Source organism: Myxine glutinosa, chromosome 7, assembly GCF_964187855.1.
Source record: "Myxine glutinosa chromosome 7, kmMyxGlut1.1, whole genome shotgun sequence".
NCBI classification, from domain to species: domain Eukaryota; kingdom Metazoa; phylum Chordata; class Myxini; order Myxiniformes; family Myxinidae; genus Myxine; species Myxine glutinosa.
In genome coordinates, this window is record NC_136267.1 from 183728996 (window position 1) to 183749365 (window position 20370).

Below are 20370 nucleotides of genomic sequence, written 5' to 3' on the forward strand. Positions count from 1 at the left end.
GCAGCAGGAAGTTAGGGTGTGAAGAGAATGACAGAGATCTGTAATCTGGTGGTGAAAGAAGTCCGCATTCCAGTGTATTGGGAACTGAGTACCCTCATCCCTCTATACAAGGGGAAAGGTGACCCTCTGGAGTGTGGCTCGTACCGAGCGATAAAGTTATTGGAGCATGGAATGAAGGTATTGGAAAGGGTGTTGGAGAGGAGGATAAGGAAGAAGGTGAAGATTGACGAAATGCAGTTTGGATTTATGCCAGGAAGAGGAACGACAGACGCGCTCTTTATTGTGAAGCAGTTGCAGGAGAAGTACATGGAGAAGAGGAAGAAGTTGTTTCTTGGGTTTGTTGATCTGGAGAAAGCATTCGATAAGGTTCCACGCGAAGTATTGACATGGGCATTGAGGAAGCTAGAAGTGGAGGAATGGTTGATCAAAGTAGTGATGGCAATGTACAATAGAGCGCGCACAGCTGTAAGGACGGAGGACGGGAACAGTGGTGAGTTTGAGGTGAAGGTGGGAGTGTATCAGGGGTCGGTACTAAGTCCGCTATTATTTGTAGCTGTGATGGAGGTGCTGGCTCAGAACGTAAAGGAGGGTTTACCGTGGGAGTTGTTGTATGCAGATGATCTGGTGTTGATTGCGGAAAGTATGGATGGACTGAAGGAAAAGATGAACAAGTGGAAGGAATGTATGGAGACAAAAGGTCTGAAGGTGAATATAGGAAAGACGAAGGTGATGGCAAGTGGTAAAGCATGTGGTGAGGTGGAAAGATCTGGGAAGTGGCCATGTGCTGTGTGCAGGAAGGGTGTCGGAGTGAACTCCATTCAATGTGCAATGTGCGCTGAGTGGGTTCATCAAAAATGTAGTGGTCTGAGAGGGTCATTAACCAGTGTGGCAGCTACATTCAAATGTAAGGTGTGCACAGAGGGAGCTGCAGATGGAGGAAATGTTGAGTTGGATCTTGGAGACGGCGTGAAGCTGGAAGGTGTGAAAACAATTTGCTACCTCGGAGACATGCTGAATGGAGAAGGTGGATCAGACTAGGCAACGGTTGCTGGAGTGAGATGTGCATGGAAGAAGTTTCGGGAACTGAGTGGCGTGCTGATGAGGAGGGGAGTGTCGTTGAAGCTGAAGGGAAAGGTGTATGCTGCATGTGTGAGAAGTGTTATGATTTATGGGAGCGAGACATGGGTAATGAACGTAGAGCAGCAACGAAGGTTAGAAAGGGTGGAAATGTGAATGGTTCGGTGGATGTGTGGAGTATCGTTGAGAGAGAGGAAGACAAATTATGAATTGTGAAAGATGATGGGAATAGAGCCTGTGATTGATGCTGTGAAGAGGAGCAGGTTGAGATGGTTTGGTCATGTGTTGAGGAAGGATGAAAGTGACTGGTTGAGAAGAGTGATGGAAATGAATGTAGAAGGAAGTAGAGGACGGGGAAGACCGAGAAAGACTTGGCTAAAGATGGTGGAAGACGAAATGCGGGCAAGGGGGTTAACAAGGAGAGATGCAGAAAACAGGGCAAAATGGAGAAGATTGTCATGGGGACCGCAAGGCTAACCCCCGCTCTCGTAGGGAAAATGGCCTTAAAATGCATGTTGTTGTTGTTGTATGTACTTAATCCTCCAGCATAATCCAATTTTAGTACTTTTCCGAATCCCAATTTTATGAGATTTAAAACGAAAGGAGGAAGACCGATTAAGAAAAAAGTGCAGCGGCTGTCTTTCGGCGACCCACCGGCTGGAGGCATCTCAATGAGCTGTGCTCTCTGTGTCACCGAAAGTTCAGAACGAGCAGTGACATTGCTGACAGAGAGGGTCTGAGTGAGCTGCGAGCGCAGGCCTGGAGCGTCCAGTGCTGCCGTTAGGTCAGATGCCAGCACACGCCTTCCCAAACCTCCGGTGCCAGGCCGATTGTCTGTTGCGTAAATCAACAACTCTGTCCTAACGGTTGAAGAAAGAGAGAAATCACAGAGAACAGAAGGGAAATGTGACGGATTATTCATGGTGGAAAGACGAGTGTCCACCAACATCAGATTGCACCGACCAACCCATTCCCACTCCCAAACCTTGCACATTCTTGCTCCCTCCCCTTCCTTCCCCTTCTCACTGTTCATCTGGAAGTGGGCGCAGCGTCTCAGCAGAGACCGTCACAGACCCACCCAGTGCCCGCTGCAGCAACTCGAGAGCGGACGGCAACGCAGCTCGGACGCTCGCCTCATCACGTGCCAAGACCAGCCCCACTAATCCATCTGCATCTTGTCGTGTAGGAACACGGCTGTAGCCCACCGCCTGCCAACATCACAACAAATGCAAAATCGTTTAACCCGAATGCAAATCATAAATGCTAAACCATTTAACACTGAATCCTGTGGTGAGGCAGTTCCTCTGCAAGAACTTGCCTTCTCTTCCTGGAAAGCAAACCAGTCTGAAGGCAATCTCACCTCATTTCACAAAGCCCATAACAGGTGTGTGTCCACTGTCAGGGGAGCCAGAAAACAACATCTGTCCATCCTCAAGAATGAACCTTCAAACTTGTTGTTGTTTTGTGCATAGCCTGTGGCTGCTGGTTGCATCACTTTCTGGGGGGTGCGGCTGTGCCGCTGATGCAGTGCCCTTGTCACCAGTAAGCTGGTAATCATTTTGCCGACCTCAGAAGGATGACAGGTTGAGGAAACCCACCTGATGTTATTTCAATGGCACAACAGGAGCTCAAACTCAAGACCCTAAGATCTTAAGCCAGCCACCTTAACTGTTAAGATACACCAGGCTTAACATTCAAATTCGTCTCCCTCCTCTAATACCTGGTGGCACTTTGATAAGTCTGTCTCTGGAGTTTGCTCCCCTTTCCTCCCTTCCCTCTCCTTCAAATGGCAACACAGCTGACTCTGCTCATGAGAAGGCCGAATGCCTCAATTCTGTTTGCTTCCAAATCGTGTGTCTCAAACCACTCACTCTCGGTACACATCCTTCTCTGTCATACCCAACTACTCCTTGACTCTGTCTTTTGCACCTGAGAAGGTGGAGAAGGTTTTTTCAACCCTAGACTCTGACTCTGCAACTGAACCGGACGGCATCAGCGCACGTGTCCTAAAAACCTACTCTTCTGCTGTTGCATACACAACGGGACAAAAAGTATGCGGACACCCCTTCTAATTAGTGGATTCGGCTGTTTCAGCCACAGCCATGGTGGACAGGTATAGATAATCAAGCACACAGCCATGCAATCTCCATAGACAAACATTGGCAGTAGAATGGGCCGTAGTGAAGAGCTCTGTGACTTTCAACGTGTCACCGTCATAGGATGCAATCTTTCCAACAAGTCAGTTCGTCAAATTTCTGCCCTGCTGGAGCTGCCCCGATCAACTATAAGTGCTGTTATTGTGAAGTGGAAACGTCAAGGAGCAACAACAGCTCAGCCGCGAAGTGGTAGGCCACAGAAGCTCACAGAATGGGACCGCCAAGTGCTGAAGCGCGTAAAAATCGTTTGTCCTCGGTTGCAACACTCACTACCGAATTCAAAAATGCCTCTGGAAGCAACATCAGCACAACAAGCGTTACGCCTAGGTCCCCCGTCGGTGAAGTGATGCGAGTTGACAAAGTGGAAGATGCAAGGCGGCCATCTTGGATTTTGACGTGGCGACCCAATTTTCAATAGCGTTCTTCCTTATGCGTAGATACACCCACACACCAGATTAGAAGTTAGTAGTTCGTTTATTTTTCAAGATATTTCGCTCACAAGGTTCAGACATATATATGGCGGCGGCCATCTTGGATTTTGACGTGGCGACCCAATTTTCAAAAGCGTTCTTCCTTATTCCTAGATACACCCACACACCAGATTAGAAGTTGGTACTTCCCTTATTTTTCAAGATATTCCGCTCACAAGGTTCAGACAAACATGCCGGCGGCCATCTTGGATTTTGACGTGGCGACCCAATTTTCAATAGCGTTCTTCCTTATGCGTATACACCCACACACCAGATGAGAAGTTAGTAGTTCGTTTATTTTTCAAGATATTTTGCTCACAAGGTTCAGACATATATATGGTAGCGGCCATCTTGGATTTTGACGTGGCGACCCAATTTTCAATAGCGTTCTTCCTTATGCCTAGATACACCCACACACCAGAGTAGAAGTTGGTACTTCGCTTATTTTTCAAGATATTCCGCTCACAAGGTTCAGACATACATGGCGGTGGCCATCTTGGATTTTGACGTGGGTTGCACCCACACACCAAATTAGAATTCGGTCCTTCACTTACGCACGGACGGACGCATGCACACACGGACTGAGGGGAAAACCATAGTCCCCCTTTCGCTCCGCGGTGCAACGGGGGACAACAACTGTTCGTAGGGAGCTTCATGAAACGGGCTTCCATGGCCGAGAAACTGCACACAAGCCTAAGATAACCGTGCGCAATGCCAAGCGTCGGCTGCGGTGGTGTAAAGCACGCCGCTATTGGACTCTGGAGCAGTGGAAACGCGTTCTCTGGAGTGATGAATCACGCTTCACCATCTAGAGGGGTCAATATATGGTTGAACCCCAAACAAATTGATACAAAAGGTTTTTCAATGGATTCTGGTACCATTGGGCATGCTAAATAACATACTAAAAATCTAGTAACATCTGACTTCCGGAAAGGGGTCATGTCCAAGATGGCGTCCAAGATGGCTGCCGGGAGCTTAAAATGGCCATATCTCAATTATTATTCAACATAGAAAGGTGGTTTTGGTGTCTAACCCTAGGTTTTAGGGCCCAAGGAATCCAATTGAATCAATAAAATTACCATCAGTTAATTATTTATTGACAAGTCCAAGATGGCATCCCAAGGTGACATCCTGATCCACTAAAATGGCTCTGTCGAATAGTAGTCAACCTAGACTGAAACTACTACTATATGGTAGAGTTTAACAGTTGCACTCGGACATCATTCGGTGGTGTAACTATCCTCGTTGCATCTGCAAAACAATGCTTCCATAAATGAACGAGTGAATGACAAGAAGGTGATGACAACAGATTCAGGTGTAATCGATTGATGACGCTCAGTATAGTTTGCACAGAAAATATGAAATTGCTTGATCCAAAGGGAGCTGTGACCTTCAACCTTAGCACTTCTGAAAGTGTGAACTTCTGAACAGCACAACCTTGACCTCCTCTGATCTCCTTGTCTTACTCCTTTACTATGCGCAGGGAGTCAGTAAGAGCCTTTATTTCAGATCAGACAAGTCCAAAGCTGATGGCAGTTTTAAAGTGTATGACATCAACCGTCTAAAAGAAATCCTCAGACATGACATGTGTTCTCAGTTGATATTCATCCATGCCATGACTGGTTGTGACACGACTCTCGGATTTTTGGTGTTGGCAAAAAGACTGCGTTCCAGAAGCTTGTAAAAGGAGACCCTGTCCTTCGGTCTTGTGCCAACACATTCACCATCCCAAACCAGACCACAGAGGTGATCGATGACCTTGGATGCCGAGTAATGGCTATCCTCTTTGGTAGCAAGTGCAAAGATTCCCTTGCAACAATGCGATATAACACCTTCAGCAAGAAGGTTGTCTCTGCTTCGTCTTTTGTAACACCCGAACGTCTGCCCCCAACTGAATCTGCTACCAAACTTCACTGTCGTAGAGCGTACTACCAGATCATGGTGTGGATGGGAAAAGAAGAGGGTATGGATGCCATGAAATGGGGGTGGAGCCTGCAGGATAATCAGTTTGTCCCACTTATGTCAAGAATGAACGCTGCTCCAGACAGTCTCTTGAAGGTCATTCATTGTAACTGCTCCACTGCCTGCAAGACACTCCGCTGCTCTTGTAGACGATATGGACTACCATGTACTACTGCCTGTGGACCGTGCCAACTTGAAGAATGTGACAATCCACATAACAAGTTTCTTCCAGAGGAGTCGGAGGATGACGATGAATAGCGACTAACTGTATAAGACAACAAATGCCTAATGGGCTGGTAAACCTGGCTTACCCGATTACTTTGTGCTTATTTAAGTAATTTTGATGATTTCCTGGGTGCCTTAAACCTAGGTATACACACTGAAAAAATCTCTCTAGGTTGACTACTATTCGACAAAGCCATTTTAGTGGATCAGGATGTCACCTTGGGATGCCATCTTGGACTTGTCAATAAATAATTAACTGATGGTAATTTTATTGATTCAATTTGATTCCTTGGGCCCTAAAACCTAGGGTTAGACACCAAAACGACCTTTCTAGGTTGAATAATAATTGAGATATGGCCATTTTAAGCTCCCGGCGGCCATCTTGGACGCCATCTTGAAAATGACCCCTTTCCGGAAGTCAGATGTTACTAGATTTTTAGTATGTTATTTAGCATGTCCAATGGTCCCATAATCCATTGAAAAACCTTTTGTATCAATTTTTTTGGGGTGAGGAGTTTTTTTCGTATATTGACCCTACTAATCTGGCAGTCAGACGAACTAATCTGGGTTTGGCGGATGCCAGGAGAACGCTACCTGCCCGAATGCATAGTGCCAACTGTAAACTTTGGTGGAGAAGGAATTATGGTCTGGGGCTGTTTTTCATGGTTCAGGCTGGGCCCCTCAATTCCAGTGAAGGGAAATCTTAATGCAACAGCATACAATGACATTCTAGAATCTAGACGATTGTGTGCTTCCAACTTTGTCATAACAGTTTGGGGAAGGCCCTTTCCTGTTTCAGCATGACAATGCCCCCGTGCACAAAGCGAGGTCCATACAGAAATGGCTTGTCTAGATTGGTGTGGAAGAACTTGACTGGCCTGCACAGTGCACAGAGCACTGACCTCAACCCCATCGAACACCTTTGGGATGAATTGGACCACTGACTGCAAGCCAGGCCGAATCACCCAACATCAGTGCCCGACCTCACGAATGCTCTTGTGGCTGAATGGAAGCAAATCTCCGCAGCAATGTTCCGACATCTAGTGGAAAGCCTTCCCAGAAGTGAGGCTGTTATCGCATCAAATGGGGGACCAACTCTATATTAATGCCCATGATTTTGGAATGAGATGCTTGATGTTCGGGTGTCCACATACTTTTGGTCATGTAGTGTATCATCTCTCCCATTTTCACCCCATCACATGCCCTAGGTCATCTTCCATCTCCTTGGAATTTGCCAACACCACTGCATTACATACCAGGAACGGCACTCGGTAGAGAGCATACCTCTGCCAGGCTGAACAGTTTATGTTTTGTATCCCACTGATAGGCCGGATCTGGATTGGGACCTGAACCAAAATCGAATCGGTTTCTTCTTGTCGCTTTCCCAACTCATCCACCTCGTTTTGTCATAACTCGTCCGCAACTTTTCAAAGTATCATGCCACATATAGGTTTTGGCCCCATCTCTCAATGGTGAAGAAGCACTATAACAATTTTATTAAATTCCCATATCCAGATCTTCACAAAAATCTAATGAATTCGTCCTCATCACACCCCCAAACTGTCCACCAAGTTTGGTCCGAATCCATCCATAACTTTTTGAGATAGCATGTTATATATCGTTTTAGTCCTATCACTCAATGGTGAAGAGTCACTTAAAAAATTATTGGATCCGGATCTTCACCAAAATCGAGTCATTTCGTCCGTGTGACACACTCAACCTGTCCACCAAATTTCGTCCGAATCCATCCACAACTTTTAAAGATATCCTGTTCACAGACAAACAAACAGAAAGGGGTGAAGCATAACCTCTGCCCACCTTTGGTGGTGGAGATATAAAGGTGCAAAAACGGATCCCCTGAACTGCAGACCTATCAGCTTACTCCCAATCATCAGCAAGGGGTCATGGAATTCATCATCGTAATTGACATCAAATCATTCCTTTTCTCCAACAACCTCATCTCGGATCAACAACTTGGATTCAGACCTGGCAACTACATCTTGGACTTGCTGTTTGTACTCATCCAACAATGGATCGAGGCCGTCAATGTCAGACATGAGACTAGGGCCGTCTCTCGATGTATATCACGTGCAAACAATTAAGGTATTGTCGCGTAACCGTGATTAACACCACAGTTACGGATGACCGATTTGCGAGACTTTAACTCCCGAGGCGAACACTCAATGGCGGACTCAAGTTCAACACCAACGCGCGGAATGGCGGGGCGCAGCGAAGGCTCCGCAACCTTATCTATTAAAATCAAACACCCAGGAAAACTGCGTTCAGATATTATGTACAAAAAGTAATATAAGGGTTTATTAGGAAAAGTAAAGCCAGTGAAAAAGCCCGCCGGTAAATCTAATAATTCTAATAAACCTAAATCGGGACGTCCCCACACGACTGACAGCAAACACAAACGAGGGAGATTAATCACGAAAATAACACGTCCCGTCGTTCAAAATATACGCGGAGATCGGGCTTATCTGTCTTTGTCGTCTTGTATTGTTGGTGTCCAGCACCGCTCCTTCCGGCCCGATCGCACACCACGAGGCCCCTCGCTCCAAGCACCACGCGTCCGACGCAGGCCAGCGGCTCCACTTGACCAGGGACAGGAAGGACTCCTTTCAACTCCACTCGACTCGACGACGCGGGAGTGCTGGCAGCCAAGTGCCAACGAACTGCTCAGTGCCAACTGGGTGTGCTCTCGTGTGTCTCCTGCGACTCCCTACAACCCGAACTGCACTCGAACTGCGACTGGAATGGCGTGTCCTCTCCAACTCTCCACCACCGCTCAACTCTCTGGTGCCTGCCTGCGTCTGCCAGTGCCTGCCACGAACTCAACTCAACTCAACTCCGAAATGGCGTCCGACCGTCGCCTATATTGGTGGCCGATGACGTCACATTGCGCACTCCTCAGCCAATCAAAGCCTCCCGCGACTCCTGACATCTCCCCCGTTACGCGACCCTGCGGTCCTGGCATAACACGTGCCGGCCAGGTTTTTAGGCCTTTGGAGGTGTACACGGTGGCGGCCAATTGTGGTGGTGTTTTTGACCTGGTTTCCTGTCAATTTAATACGAAGTCCTTGTCAGGGAAAGGGGATTATTTAATGTTGCGCTAAGGACCTAACTAATGTTTATGTGGTTTGCAGTGCCATAAAGGACAAAGGTTTGATTACTAGGTGAGACTCACAGGGGCGTTACCTTTAATCCCTCACTATTTAACACTCGGACCTCCAGGTAGATCCACAATCATACATCTTACCCCGACAAACGCCTAAACATCAAGAACTTATTACATGTAGAGTCCCTGTCACGACAGCCGAATACCTACCTATTCAGATCTACCTAGCTCTAGATGTTGCATTACCAAATTCATAACACAGCCCCCCCCCCTGGAACCGTAGCTCCTGCAAGGTTCACCGCAGGGCTACCATTCCAGCCTTAACACTTACTGTCACACACTTAATTAACCTATGAAATAAATCAGGAAGGGCTGTGGGAAGTGAGTCGGACTACCTACCTACACTTCCTTAACATGCTGAACCCCTTAACCATCATGCAAGTATGTACATCTTCTTCGTTGTTCCTGTGGAGGGAGGAAACAACAACACACAACACTAACTTAACCACAAAACTTAACCATCTTTCCAAAACTCAAAACTCTAACCTTTGTACATACCCCGGTCTACAGACCGCGTCCCCCGGTGGATGCCACAAGACACAACCTTACCTGCGGGGCCATCCCCAATGCATCCCACTAAATTTCCACGGGCCCTGTCCAGATGTTACAGGTGAGTGACACGGCTCGGTGGATTTCGCCCACATTCATGCAACACCGACCCCTTAACCACTCATTCTCATTCCATAGGTCATCAAGGCATTTCAAAAATCAACAAAGCACTTATTCCCAATACACCCCCTGCAGGACCATGGCATTGATGTCATTCACGTGTGTGTGCATTCCTCAACTAGGCAGCGGGGAGGTACCGCACAAAAAGATGGTGGGGGCGCATCAGGCTGTGGTGCCCGCAGTCCCAAAAACAAGTCAACCGACTTACAAGTTCATTGCCCCCCCCCCCCCTTTACCTCTTGGCCCCTTGACAGCCCAACAGCCCCTTTCCGCCGTTACCTCGCCGGTGAGGGTCTCCACACACACCAGGCTCCTTTGCCTCCTGCTTTCACGCAGCAACACGGGTCACCGGGGGACTTCTTCACCCCGCGGCGCCCAACCAGACCCTCCACCGACGAGCTCCAATTTCCAGTTACCACCGGCTGCCAGGGGTAATTGCCGCAGAGGGGGGCCCGCAGGCATCGCTCCTCAGAGCTTGCTCTGTACCTGCGGACACACACACCTTCCCCACCCATGGTCCCCAAAACACACTTCCTCCCCCGCTGCCATTCAATTCTCCACACAACTCAGCACAATTCAGTACAATTCCATAGATGGTGTAAAAGGTGTTACAAGGCTTGCCATGGCCTGCCACATGTGAAATCCCCCTTCACAGTTCGAATCATTGAATCCTTACACATTTCCATTAGCACATTTCCAAAAAGCACAATTATCGCCCCTCATTATCTCCAATAATCATCACACACTCTCCAGGTTCCACTCTCACGACCACATCAAAACACGTAACCACAATACAAAAACATACGCCACCCACAAGACACTGTGGCTCCCATTCCATCCCCTCACCGGCCATGTCATCACTCTCACCCGCCTCCCAACTCCAATTTACATGTCCCCAATTTCCAAAGCAAGTCCTGAAGCCTGGGACAGTACTCCTCAAAACACTCACCTCAAGTGCAGGTAGTTGCAGGTTGGTCAGGTCCAAGAGCGTCATCCACCCTTCACAATCCCAAAATTTCACATTGGGCCTACCAAATACTTCCAAATTTCTCTTTTGTCCCCACTACACTGGCAGGTATGTGGATCCGCATCCAACGGTGATCATCACTACACAACTACCTATGGCCACGACAGCTCTGCACCTCTACCGTGCAAGGGTCACCGGGACAAGGTGAGCAGTCAAAACGCCAACATAGCCCATGAGTGTCCATAAGGGTGCGACCCACCATCCATCCTTCGGCCCCCCTGCGAGGAACACAGCTGCAGCAGCCCCAGCTGGCCAATGTGGTGAGCACTTGCTGCCACAACACCCACTACCGCACACACAACCTCGGCCCTGGGGGGCACGGTCGCAGTGCGTGGCATCCCTACAGCCACGTCCCCTGCACCTCCCCATCATCCCCCAGTCCGACTACAGAACTGCAGCCCCCCAGTGCTCACCCACACTTGACCACACCAAGGTCCAGTCAACAGCCATGCTCCACCAGGAGACTCACCCAGAAGACATGGTCCACACACCTCGGACATGCACAGCACCACGTTGACCCTCAGGCTACACAACTGCATCCCCAGGATCCCGCGTCCCATATATCAGCACAGTTGCCCCCGCAACCAGTTGAAAGCTGTGTCTTGCTACCCTATTAATTTCATCACAGCCTCCAACACTTTGGTCTACACACCTGGATCAATAATGGCGTCACTGTACAGTGTCCACCATGGCATTTCAAAATCCACCCTTAAATTTCCATCTAACCCACAGATTACCCATGCCAACCATTTGTCACATTTCACTCACCTCACCAAAGAAGGATGCTTTGCCATACACATGCCAGCCGAGCATGGCCCATATGCTCGGCGCGTTACACATCTCCCGATTCACATCCCCATGGCTCTCTTCCCAACCCGAGAGTCCATAAATCACAACGGAGCATCTGTGGAAGGTCACTCACACCATCACGTTCCACAGATGCCCCAATGGTTGTCCGGCAGGCTATCTCCATCCCTGTCCATTCGGTTTGACCCGCGTCCATAGACCAACCACCATGCCAGGTCACCACATGCTGGTTGTCCCAGAGTCCCTGGAGGAGAGTGCCAGGCCGCATGCCCGGGTGGTCACTACATCAGGCCCAAGCTGGCCATCTGCGGTGCCACCACCAAAGCGCGACCCACAACACCTCCCCCTAGTGGTCCTCAATATTTGCCATCCCAGGCTTGAGAAACCACCTCGGACCTCCCTGGAGGTCTTAACCCCCACCAGGGTCCGGTGACCCTGCCGGCCCGAGCCACCAGCTCGGACGGCGCCCCGACGGACAAGGGACGCCACACTCCACCAGACCCCCCGTGGGACCCAGGTCGTACCTCGACACCCAAGGCTGGACCCCACGTCCAAATCTCGCCATCACAGCCCCCCAGCTGGCCGGCATACCCAAATTTTGAAAGGGGCAACTTTTGCCCGAGGCCATCACCCATGACCTCTCCATGTCCAAATCCCGCAGCCCGGGGACCAATCCCCACCATGGCTGCTCCAAATCAATTTCCCATTGTAATTTTATTTTAAATTTTCTTTTACAAATTTTCATTCCCACCGCCAAACCGCAGCTGCAGGGAACAACCTCTACCACCGGTTGTTCTGCCCCTCCCTGCAGTTGATCCAAATTCCCTACAGGGACCAAATCTCCAGAAGCTCTATCTCCCGATCCTCCAAGATCCAAATCCAGCCCGGAGCCAACACACTCCCCCAACTGGTTGTCCAATTTTGGAGCCTCTGTTTCCAAATAGCAGTGTACAGTGAGCGTCCCCTCGGTCATTCCAACCACCTCCTCGGACCAACTCACCTCTTCCCCCAGACTCCTTTGGGCCTGAACAAGCTCTACCTCCATGGGACTGTCACAGGTCTCCAGCCGCTGGATCAAATCATCCTCATCATTACAAATCATTCCTGGCCCCGCCAGGCTTTGATCAATATCCCCAATAAATACCCGGTCCGGCTCTATCGCATGGACCCCCAAAAACTCTACCCCCTCTTGCTCCGCACCACCGCCCTGGTGCTGCACAATTTCAAATTCATCCCCCGGTTGGGGTGTTGTGACATCCACACGGTCCCGATAAACAACCAGGCCAGAATGTGGGAAACATTCCCCATTACAACTCTCACATTCCAAATTTCCTTCCCCGCTCACCTGTGGACACTCCACGTTTACCTGCAGGCATTCCCCATCTACCTGTACACATTCCCCATCCACCTGTGGACATTCCCCATCCACCTCTGCACCTGCAGTCTCCCTATTTACTTCAATTGCCATCCCCGGTGCAATTCCCAATTTTGCCATTCCCTGTGCAATTCCCTGCTCGTGAGCAACATGCACATCTGCATGGGCCGTACTCTCTCCTGTTCCCAATCTAGCTTCCCCCTCTTCAGATTCAATTTTATCATTTATTCCCCGAATTTCTGTCAGGTTTCGCTCACCCTGTGGTGTCATGTCTCCCATATATTTTCCCAATCGCTCATTCAGTCGTTCATAGTGGGCCTTCATGTCTCCCCGAATTACTGCAAAGATTCGCTCATCCTCGGCCCTCTGAGCATTTATTAAATTTACTATGGTCTGGAGATCTATCGGGGCCGTCCCAGCGGCGGGGAAAGTTCCAACACTATCCTCCATATCCCCCATTTCCGGCTCACTCCCGACGCTGACGGAGGCCTCGCTGCGTACTTCCATCTCGTCAATTTCCGACATCCGCTTTCCGGAAGATTGTTTCCCGCGCGCGTATTTATTTTAATACCAAAAACACAATTTAAATTTGACGAAGACGCGATATCGCGCTCCGTATGCCCAATTGATTATTAAATTTCTCCGCCTCGCCTATACAAATTTTGCGTTCGAACGTCGGACGCAATGTACGCCCGACCGTGTCGATGTCTCGCCGCGGACAAAAAAATTTGTCCGACGGGTTCAAATCCCACTCCTGACACCACTTGTCGCGTAACCGTGATTAACACCACAGTTACGGATGACCGATTTGCGAGACTTTAACTCCCGAGGCGAACACTCAATGGCGGACTCAAGTTCAACACCAACGCGCGGAATGGCGGGGCGCAGCGAAGGCTCCGCAACCTTATCTATTAAAATCAAACACCCAGGAAAACTGCGTTCAGATATTATGTACAAAAAGTAATATAAGGGTTTATTAGGAAAAGTAAAGCCAGTGAAAAAGCCCGCCGGTAAATCTAATAATTCTAATAAACCTAAATCGGGACGTCCCCACACGACTGACAGCAAACACAAACGAGGGAGATTAATCACGAAAATAACACGTCCCGTCGTTCAAAATATACGCGGAGATCGGGCTTATCTGTCTTTGTCGTCTTGTATTGTTGGTGTCCAGCACCGCTCCTTCCGGCCCGATCGCACACCACGAGGCCCCTCGCTCCAAGCACCACGCGTCCGACGCAGGCCAGCGGCTCCACTTGACCAGGGACAGGAAGGACTCCTTTCAACTCCACTCGACTCGACGACGCGGGAGTGCTGGCAGCCAAGTGCCAACGAACTGCTCAGTGCCAACTGGGTGTGCTCTCGTGTGTCTCCTGCGACTCCCTACAACCCGAACTGCACTCGAACTGCGACTGGAATGGCGTGTCCTCTCCAACTCTCCACCACCGCTCAACTCTCTGGTGCCTGCCTGCGTCTGCCAGTGCCTGCCACGAACTCAACTCAACTCCGAAATGGCGTCCGACCGTCGCCTATATTGGTGGCCGATGACGTCACATTGCGCACTCCTCAGCCAATCAAAGCCTCCCGCGACTCCTGACATCTCCCCCGTTACGCGACCCTGCGGTCCTGGCATAACACGTGCCGGCCAGGTTTTTAGGCCTTTGGAGGTGTACACGGTGGCGGCCAATTGTGGTGGTGTTTTTGACCTGGTTTCCTGTCAATTTAATACGAAGTCCTTGTCAGGGAAAGGGGATTATTTAATGTTGCGCTAAGGACCTAACTAATGTTTATGTGGTTTGCAGTGCCATAAAGGACAAAGGTTTGATTACTAGGTGAGACTCACAGGGGCGTTACCTTTAATCCCTCACTATTTAACACTCGGACCTCCAGGTAGATCCACAATCATACATCTTACCCCGACAAACGCCTAAACATCAAGAACTTATTACATGTAGAGTCCCTGTCACGACAGCCGAATACCTACCTATTCAGATCTACCTAGCTCTAGATGTTGCATTACCAAATTCATAACAGTATTTAACATCCATGTCACCTTAGTCTCCAAACTCTCTGCCTATGGCATCCGACAACTCCACACATGGTTTTCTGACATCCTCTACTCTCATAGCCAACGTGTGGCACTCAACGGAATCTTTTCTTTCTTCTTTCTTTTCTGTCTGTCTGTGTCTGTGTCTGTGTCTGTCTGTCTCTGTGTCTGTCTGTCTCTGTGTCTGTCTGTCTCTGTGTCTGTCTGTCTCTGTGTCTGTCTGTCTCTGTGTCTGTCTGTCTCTGTGTCTGTCTGTCTCTGTTTCTGTCTGTCTGTCTGTCTCTGTCTGTCTGTCTCTGTCTGTCTGTCTCTGTCTGTCTGTCTCTGTCTGTCTGTCTCTGTCTGTCTGTCTCTGTCTGTCTGTCTCTGTCTGTCTCTGTCTGTCTGTCTCTGTCTGTCTGTCTCTGTCTGTCTGTCTCTGTCTGTCTCTGTCTGTCTGTCTCTGTCTGTCTGTCTCTGTCTGTCTGTCTCTGTCTGTCTGTCTCTGTCTGTCTGTCTGTGTCTGTCTGTCTGTCTGTCTGTCTGTCTCTGTCTGTCTGTCTCTGTCTGTCTGTCTCTGTCTGTCTCTGTCTGTCTGTCTGTCTCTGTCTGTCTGTCTGTCTGTCTGTCTGTCTCTGTCTGTCTGTCTCTGTCTGTCTGTCTGTCTCTGTCTGTCTCTGTCTGTCTCTGTCTGTCTGTCTCTGTCTGTCTGTCTCTGTCTGTCTGTCTGTCTGTCTGTCTGTCTCTGTCTGTCTGTCTGTGTCTGTCTGTCTGTGTCTGTCTGTCTGTGTCTGTCTGTCTGTGTCTGTCTGTCTGTGTCTGTCTGTCTGTGTCTGTCTGTCTCTGTCTGTCTGTCTCTGTCTGTCTGTCTGTGTCTGTCTGTCTCTGTCTGTCTGTCTCTGTCTGTCTGTCTCTGTCTGTCTGTCTGTCTGTCTGTCTCTGTCTGTCTGTCTCTGTCTGTCTGTCTCTGTCTGTCTGTCTCTGTCTGTCTGTCTGTCTGTCTCTGTCTGTCTGTCTGTCTGTCTCTGTCTGTCTCTGTCTGTCTCTGTCTGTCTGTCTCTGTCTGTCTGTCTGTCTCTGTCTGTCTGTCTCTGTCTGTCTGTCTCTGTCTGTCTGTCTCTGTCTGTCTGTCTCTGTCTGTCTGTCTGTCTGTCTCTGTCTGTCTGTCTGTCTGTCTGTCTCTGTCTGTCTGTCTGTCTGTCTGTCTCTGTCTGACTGTCTCTGTCTGACTGTCTCTGTCTGACTGTCTCTGTCTGACTGTCTCTGTCTGACTGTCTCTGTCTGACTGTCTCTGTCTGTCTCTCTCTCTCTCTCAGAGTACCCCAAGGCAGTGTTCTGGGCCCAGTCCTATTCCTGATCTTCATCACTGATCTCTCTGACTCTCAGGAAAATCCTCTTTATATATTTGCTGATGACTCCACCCTCTGCCGTGACATCGCTCATCCTTCAGACAGAAAAGCTGCAGCCTCTTCCCACTCTTCAGACCTTGATAAAATCACAAGATGTCAAACACTTGGAATATGTCTTTCAATCCTGACAGTTCTCACTATCTCACTATCTCTCTCCAAAAGGACGGTCTGGCAAACACTCCCATCTACCTTCTTAACAATCCTCTTGAGGGGGTTTGGTCAATCAAACTCCTGAGTCTCACTATCAGCCATGATCTTTCTTTGGGCAAACCACATTTCAAAGTAGGCCTCCAGAGTCGTACAAAGTTCTTCCTTGGCACACCTGAACTCCCATCCACCTACAGGACTTTCATCTGCAGCTTGATGGAGTACTGCTCTCCACTGCCACACATCTTTCTCAGCTTGACGCCATGGGAACCAAGGCCTTGACGAGCTCTCATAGCCAACGTTTGGTCTTGCACCCTCTGCCCTTTCCGTGCTTTGCACCCCACCCCTCCTCATTCAAGCATCAGTGACGTTACAATCGAGCAAACAGATATTCACAACAACCAGCACATTGGTTAAAGAAATATGCTGCTCTGGCAAAACTCCCATCAACAAAGACTCAAAACCCTTACAACCTTCTACTGAGCTCCTCACCAGAGATGGAAAGGTATTAAATGAATGGCCATTGGCATGGTCAGAAAAATAGATAAAATAAAAACATCTACACATATAATATGGTTCTCTTCTTTTTCTTCTTTCCTGGAACCCCATGGGACAAAATATCTCGCAAATGTCTGCCATTGAGGTAACATCCACGTTACGGTTCTGCAGTGAACTCAAAATCTGAACAACAACAAGAAAAAGACATGAAATATCATAGCCCCTGTGGTTTCAGTAATTTTGCCATATGGAGTTAAAGGCCATCAGTCGGCCATCTTTGGTCAGATTAAAAAACAAAATCTTCAGCATATGTACACTCATGTATTGATTGTATTGTCTGTGTGCCAAGTTTGAACAAAATCGGTCCAGACGTGTCGAGAAATGGTTGGGGACGTGTTTAAGTAACAAAATGGTTACCAGTCGGCCATCTCGGATACGATCTCAAAAGAAAATGACGTGCATATATAAAGCCATCATTCATTATATGTGTGTTGAGTTTGAACATCAGTAAATGCATGTCCGAGAAATTGGTGAAGACGTGCTGAACCGTGTTTTTTTACAATTAAAATGGCCGCCAATTGGCCATCTTTGATCGATGCGAAACAAAATGATGTGCATATATATTAACACCATCATGTGTTGTCTTTGTGCCAAGTATGAACAAAATCGGTCCATACATCTCCGAGATATGGTTGTCGACGGACGGACAGATGGATGAGACCCAATCCATTAGCCCCCATTTTGACTAAGTCCAACGGGAACTAAAATCCCCACCTTGAAACGACAATAAGGATTGCTTTGGTTGAGAGCAAATGGCGCAGTGGTTGGGCTGCAAAACACCCGACCACAGCCCCACGCCATCTGAAGCTGGTTCCACCGCGCGAGGGTCGCGTCTCGGTCATCACCGAGGATGCATGGCGACAGGGCTGAGAGGTATGGGAGAACAGCTGTCCCACCTATAGAGAGATATTAAATGAAGATGTGACTGATTTCATTGAAGACATTCAATATCAATATTTAGTTTTTAAAAATTTGCTTGAAGAGGTAAATTTAACCAAACAACAACAACATGCATTTTAAGACCATTTTCCCTGCGAGAGCATGGTTTAGCCTTGCGGTCCCCATGACAATCTTCTCCAGTTTGCCCGATTTTCTGCATCTCTCCTTGTTAACCCCCTTGCCCGCATTTCTTCTTCCACCATCTTTAGCCAAGTCTTTCTCGGTCTTCCCCGTCCTCTACTTCCTTCTACATTCATTTCCATCACTCTTCTCAACCAGTCACTTTCATCCTTCCTCAACACATGACCAAACCATCTCAACCTGTTCCTCTTCACAGAATCAATCACAGGCTCTTTTCCCATCATCTTTCGCAATTCATCATTTGTCTTCCTCTCTCTCAACGATACTCCGCACATCCACCGAACCATTTGCATTTCCACCCTTTCCAGCCTTTGTTGCTGCTCTACATTCATGACCCATGTCTCGCTCCCATAAATCATAACACTTCTCACACATGCAGCATACACGTTTCCCTTCAGCTTCAACGACACTCCCCTCCTCATCAGCACGCCACTCAGTTCCCGAAACTTCTTCCATGCACATCTCACTCGAGCAACCGTTGCCGAGTCTGATCCACCTTCTCCATTCAGCATGTCTCCGAGGTAGCAAAATGTTTTCACACCTTCCAGCTTCACGCCGTCTACAAGATCCAACTCAACATTTCCTCCATCTGCAGCTCCCTCTGTGCACGCCTAACACTTGAATGTAGCTGCCACACTGGTTAATGACCCTCTCAGACCACTACATTTTTGATGAACCCACTCAGCGCACATTGTACATTGAATGGAGTTCACTCCGACCCCCTTCCTGCACACAGCACATGGCCACTTCCCAGTTCTTTCCACCTCACCACATGCTTTACCACTTGCCATCACCTTCGTCTTTCCTATATTCACCTTCACACCTTTTGTCTCCATACATTCCTTCCACTTGTTCATCTTTTCCTTCAGTCCATCCATACTTTCCGCAATCAACACCAGATCATCTGCATACAACAACTCCCACGGTAAACCCTCCTTTACGTTCTGAGCCAGCACCTCCATCACAGCTACAAATAGTAGTGGACTTAGTACCGACCCCTGATGCACTCCCACCTTCACCTCAAACTCAGCACTGTTCCCGTCCTTCGTCCTTACAGCTGTGCGCGCTCTTTTGTACATTGCCATCACTACTCTGATCAACCATTCCTCCACTTCTAACTTCCTCAATGCCCATGTCAATACTTCGCGTGGAACCCTATCGAATGCTTTCTCCAGATCAACAAACCCAAGAAACAACTTCTTCCTCTTCTCCATGTACTTCTCCTGCAACTGCCTCACAATAAAGAGCGCGTCTGTCGTTCCTCTTCCTGGCATAAATCCAAACTGCATTTCGTCGATCTTCACCTTCTTCCTTATCCTTCTCTCCAACACCCTTTCCAATACCTTCATTCCATGCTCCAATAACTTTATCGCTCGGTACGAGCCACACTCCAGAGGGTCACCTTTCCCCTTGTATAGAGGGACGAGGGTACTCAGTTCCCAATCCACTGGAATGCGGCCTTCTTTCACCACCAGATTACAGATCTCTGTCATTATCTTCACACCCCAACTTCCTGCTGCCTTCAACATATCTCCCACAACTCCCGTCGGCCCTCCCGCTTTTCTACTCCTCATTGCTTTTATCGCTTCCTCAACTTCCTTCTCGGTTAGCTTCTCTGCCGGTCCTAAAACTGGGTTACTGTCTATGTTGCCATCCCATTCATTCTCTGTATTCAACAGCATTTCCATATATCTTTTCTATCTTCCTTTAATTCCATCTGGGTCCACAACGATTTGTCCCACTTCATCCTTCAAGCAACTCACCCCCATCACATCACACCTCTCTTTCGCTATCTGCTTTGCAATCCTGAATACCGCTCTCTGACCTTCTTCCGAATCCAAGCGTTCTCCGAATATTTTCCTACATGCCTCCTGCGCCTTTGCTACCTCTTTCTTTGCAGCCTTCTTAGCTGCCTTATAACGTTCATGCTCTGCTTTTTCTGCTCCCGTACCCTTCGCCTTCTGCCACTCCTTGAACTTCTTCCTCTTCTCGTCAATCCTCTTGCCAACTTCATCATCCCACCACCATGTTTCCGAGTGCCTCGGTGGTCCTTTTGTCCATCCACATACCTCACCAACGGCTCCCAACAGACTATCTTTCATTGACATCCAACCACGTTCAAGCTCAACCACATCATCCTCTACCCTACTCAGCCTCTCTTTTAATGCCTCCCTTACTGTCACCTCTTTCAACCTCCACAC

The 20370-nt window shown here is 48.6% G+C and overlaps 1 protein-coding gene across 2 annotated transcripts in view; it reads right to left on the reverse strand.

Annotated features, from left to right (window-relative positions):
• NUP54 (nucleoporin 54) overlaps nt 1-20370 on the reverse strand; it is a 65394-nt gene that overhangs the window by 15977 nt on the left and 29047 nt on the right. For both annotated transcript variants that reach the window (XM_068123676.2, XM_068123675.2), the window contains exons 4-6: nt 17804-17985; nt 2104-2285; nt 1732-1937 (exon numbers count right to left, since the gene is read on the reverse strand). In XM_068123676.2, the coding sequence (XP_067979777.1) occupies nt 1732-1937; nt 2104-2285; nt 17804-17985 (570 nt within the window). The remainder of the gene's footprint in view (nt 1-1731; nt 1938-2103; nt 2286-17803; nt 17986-20370) is intronic.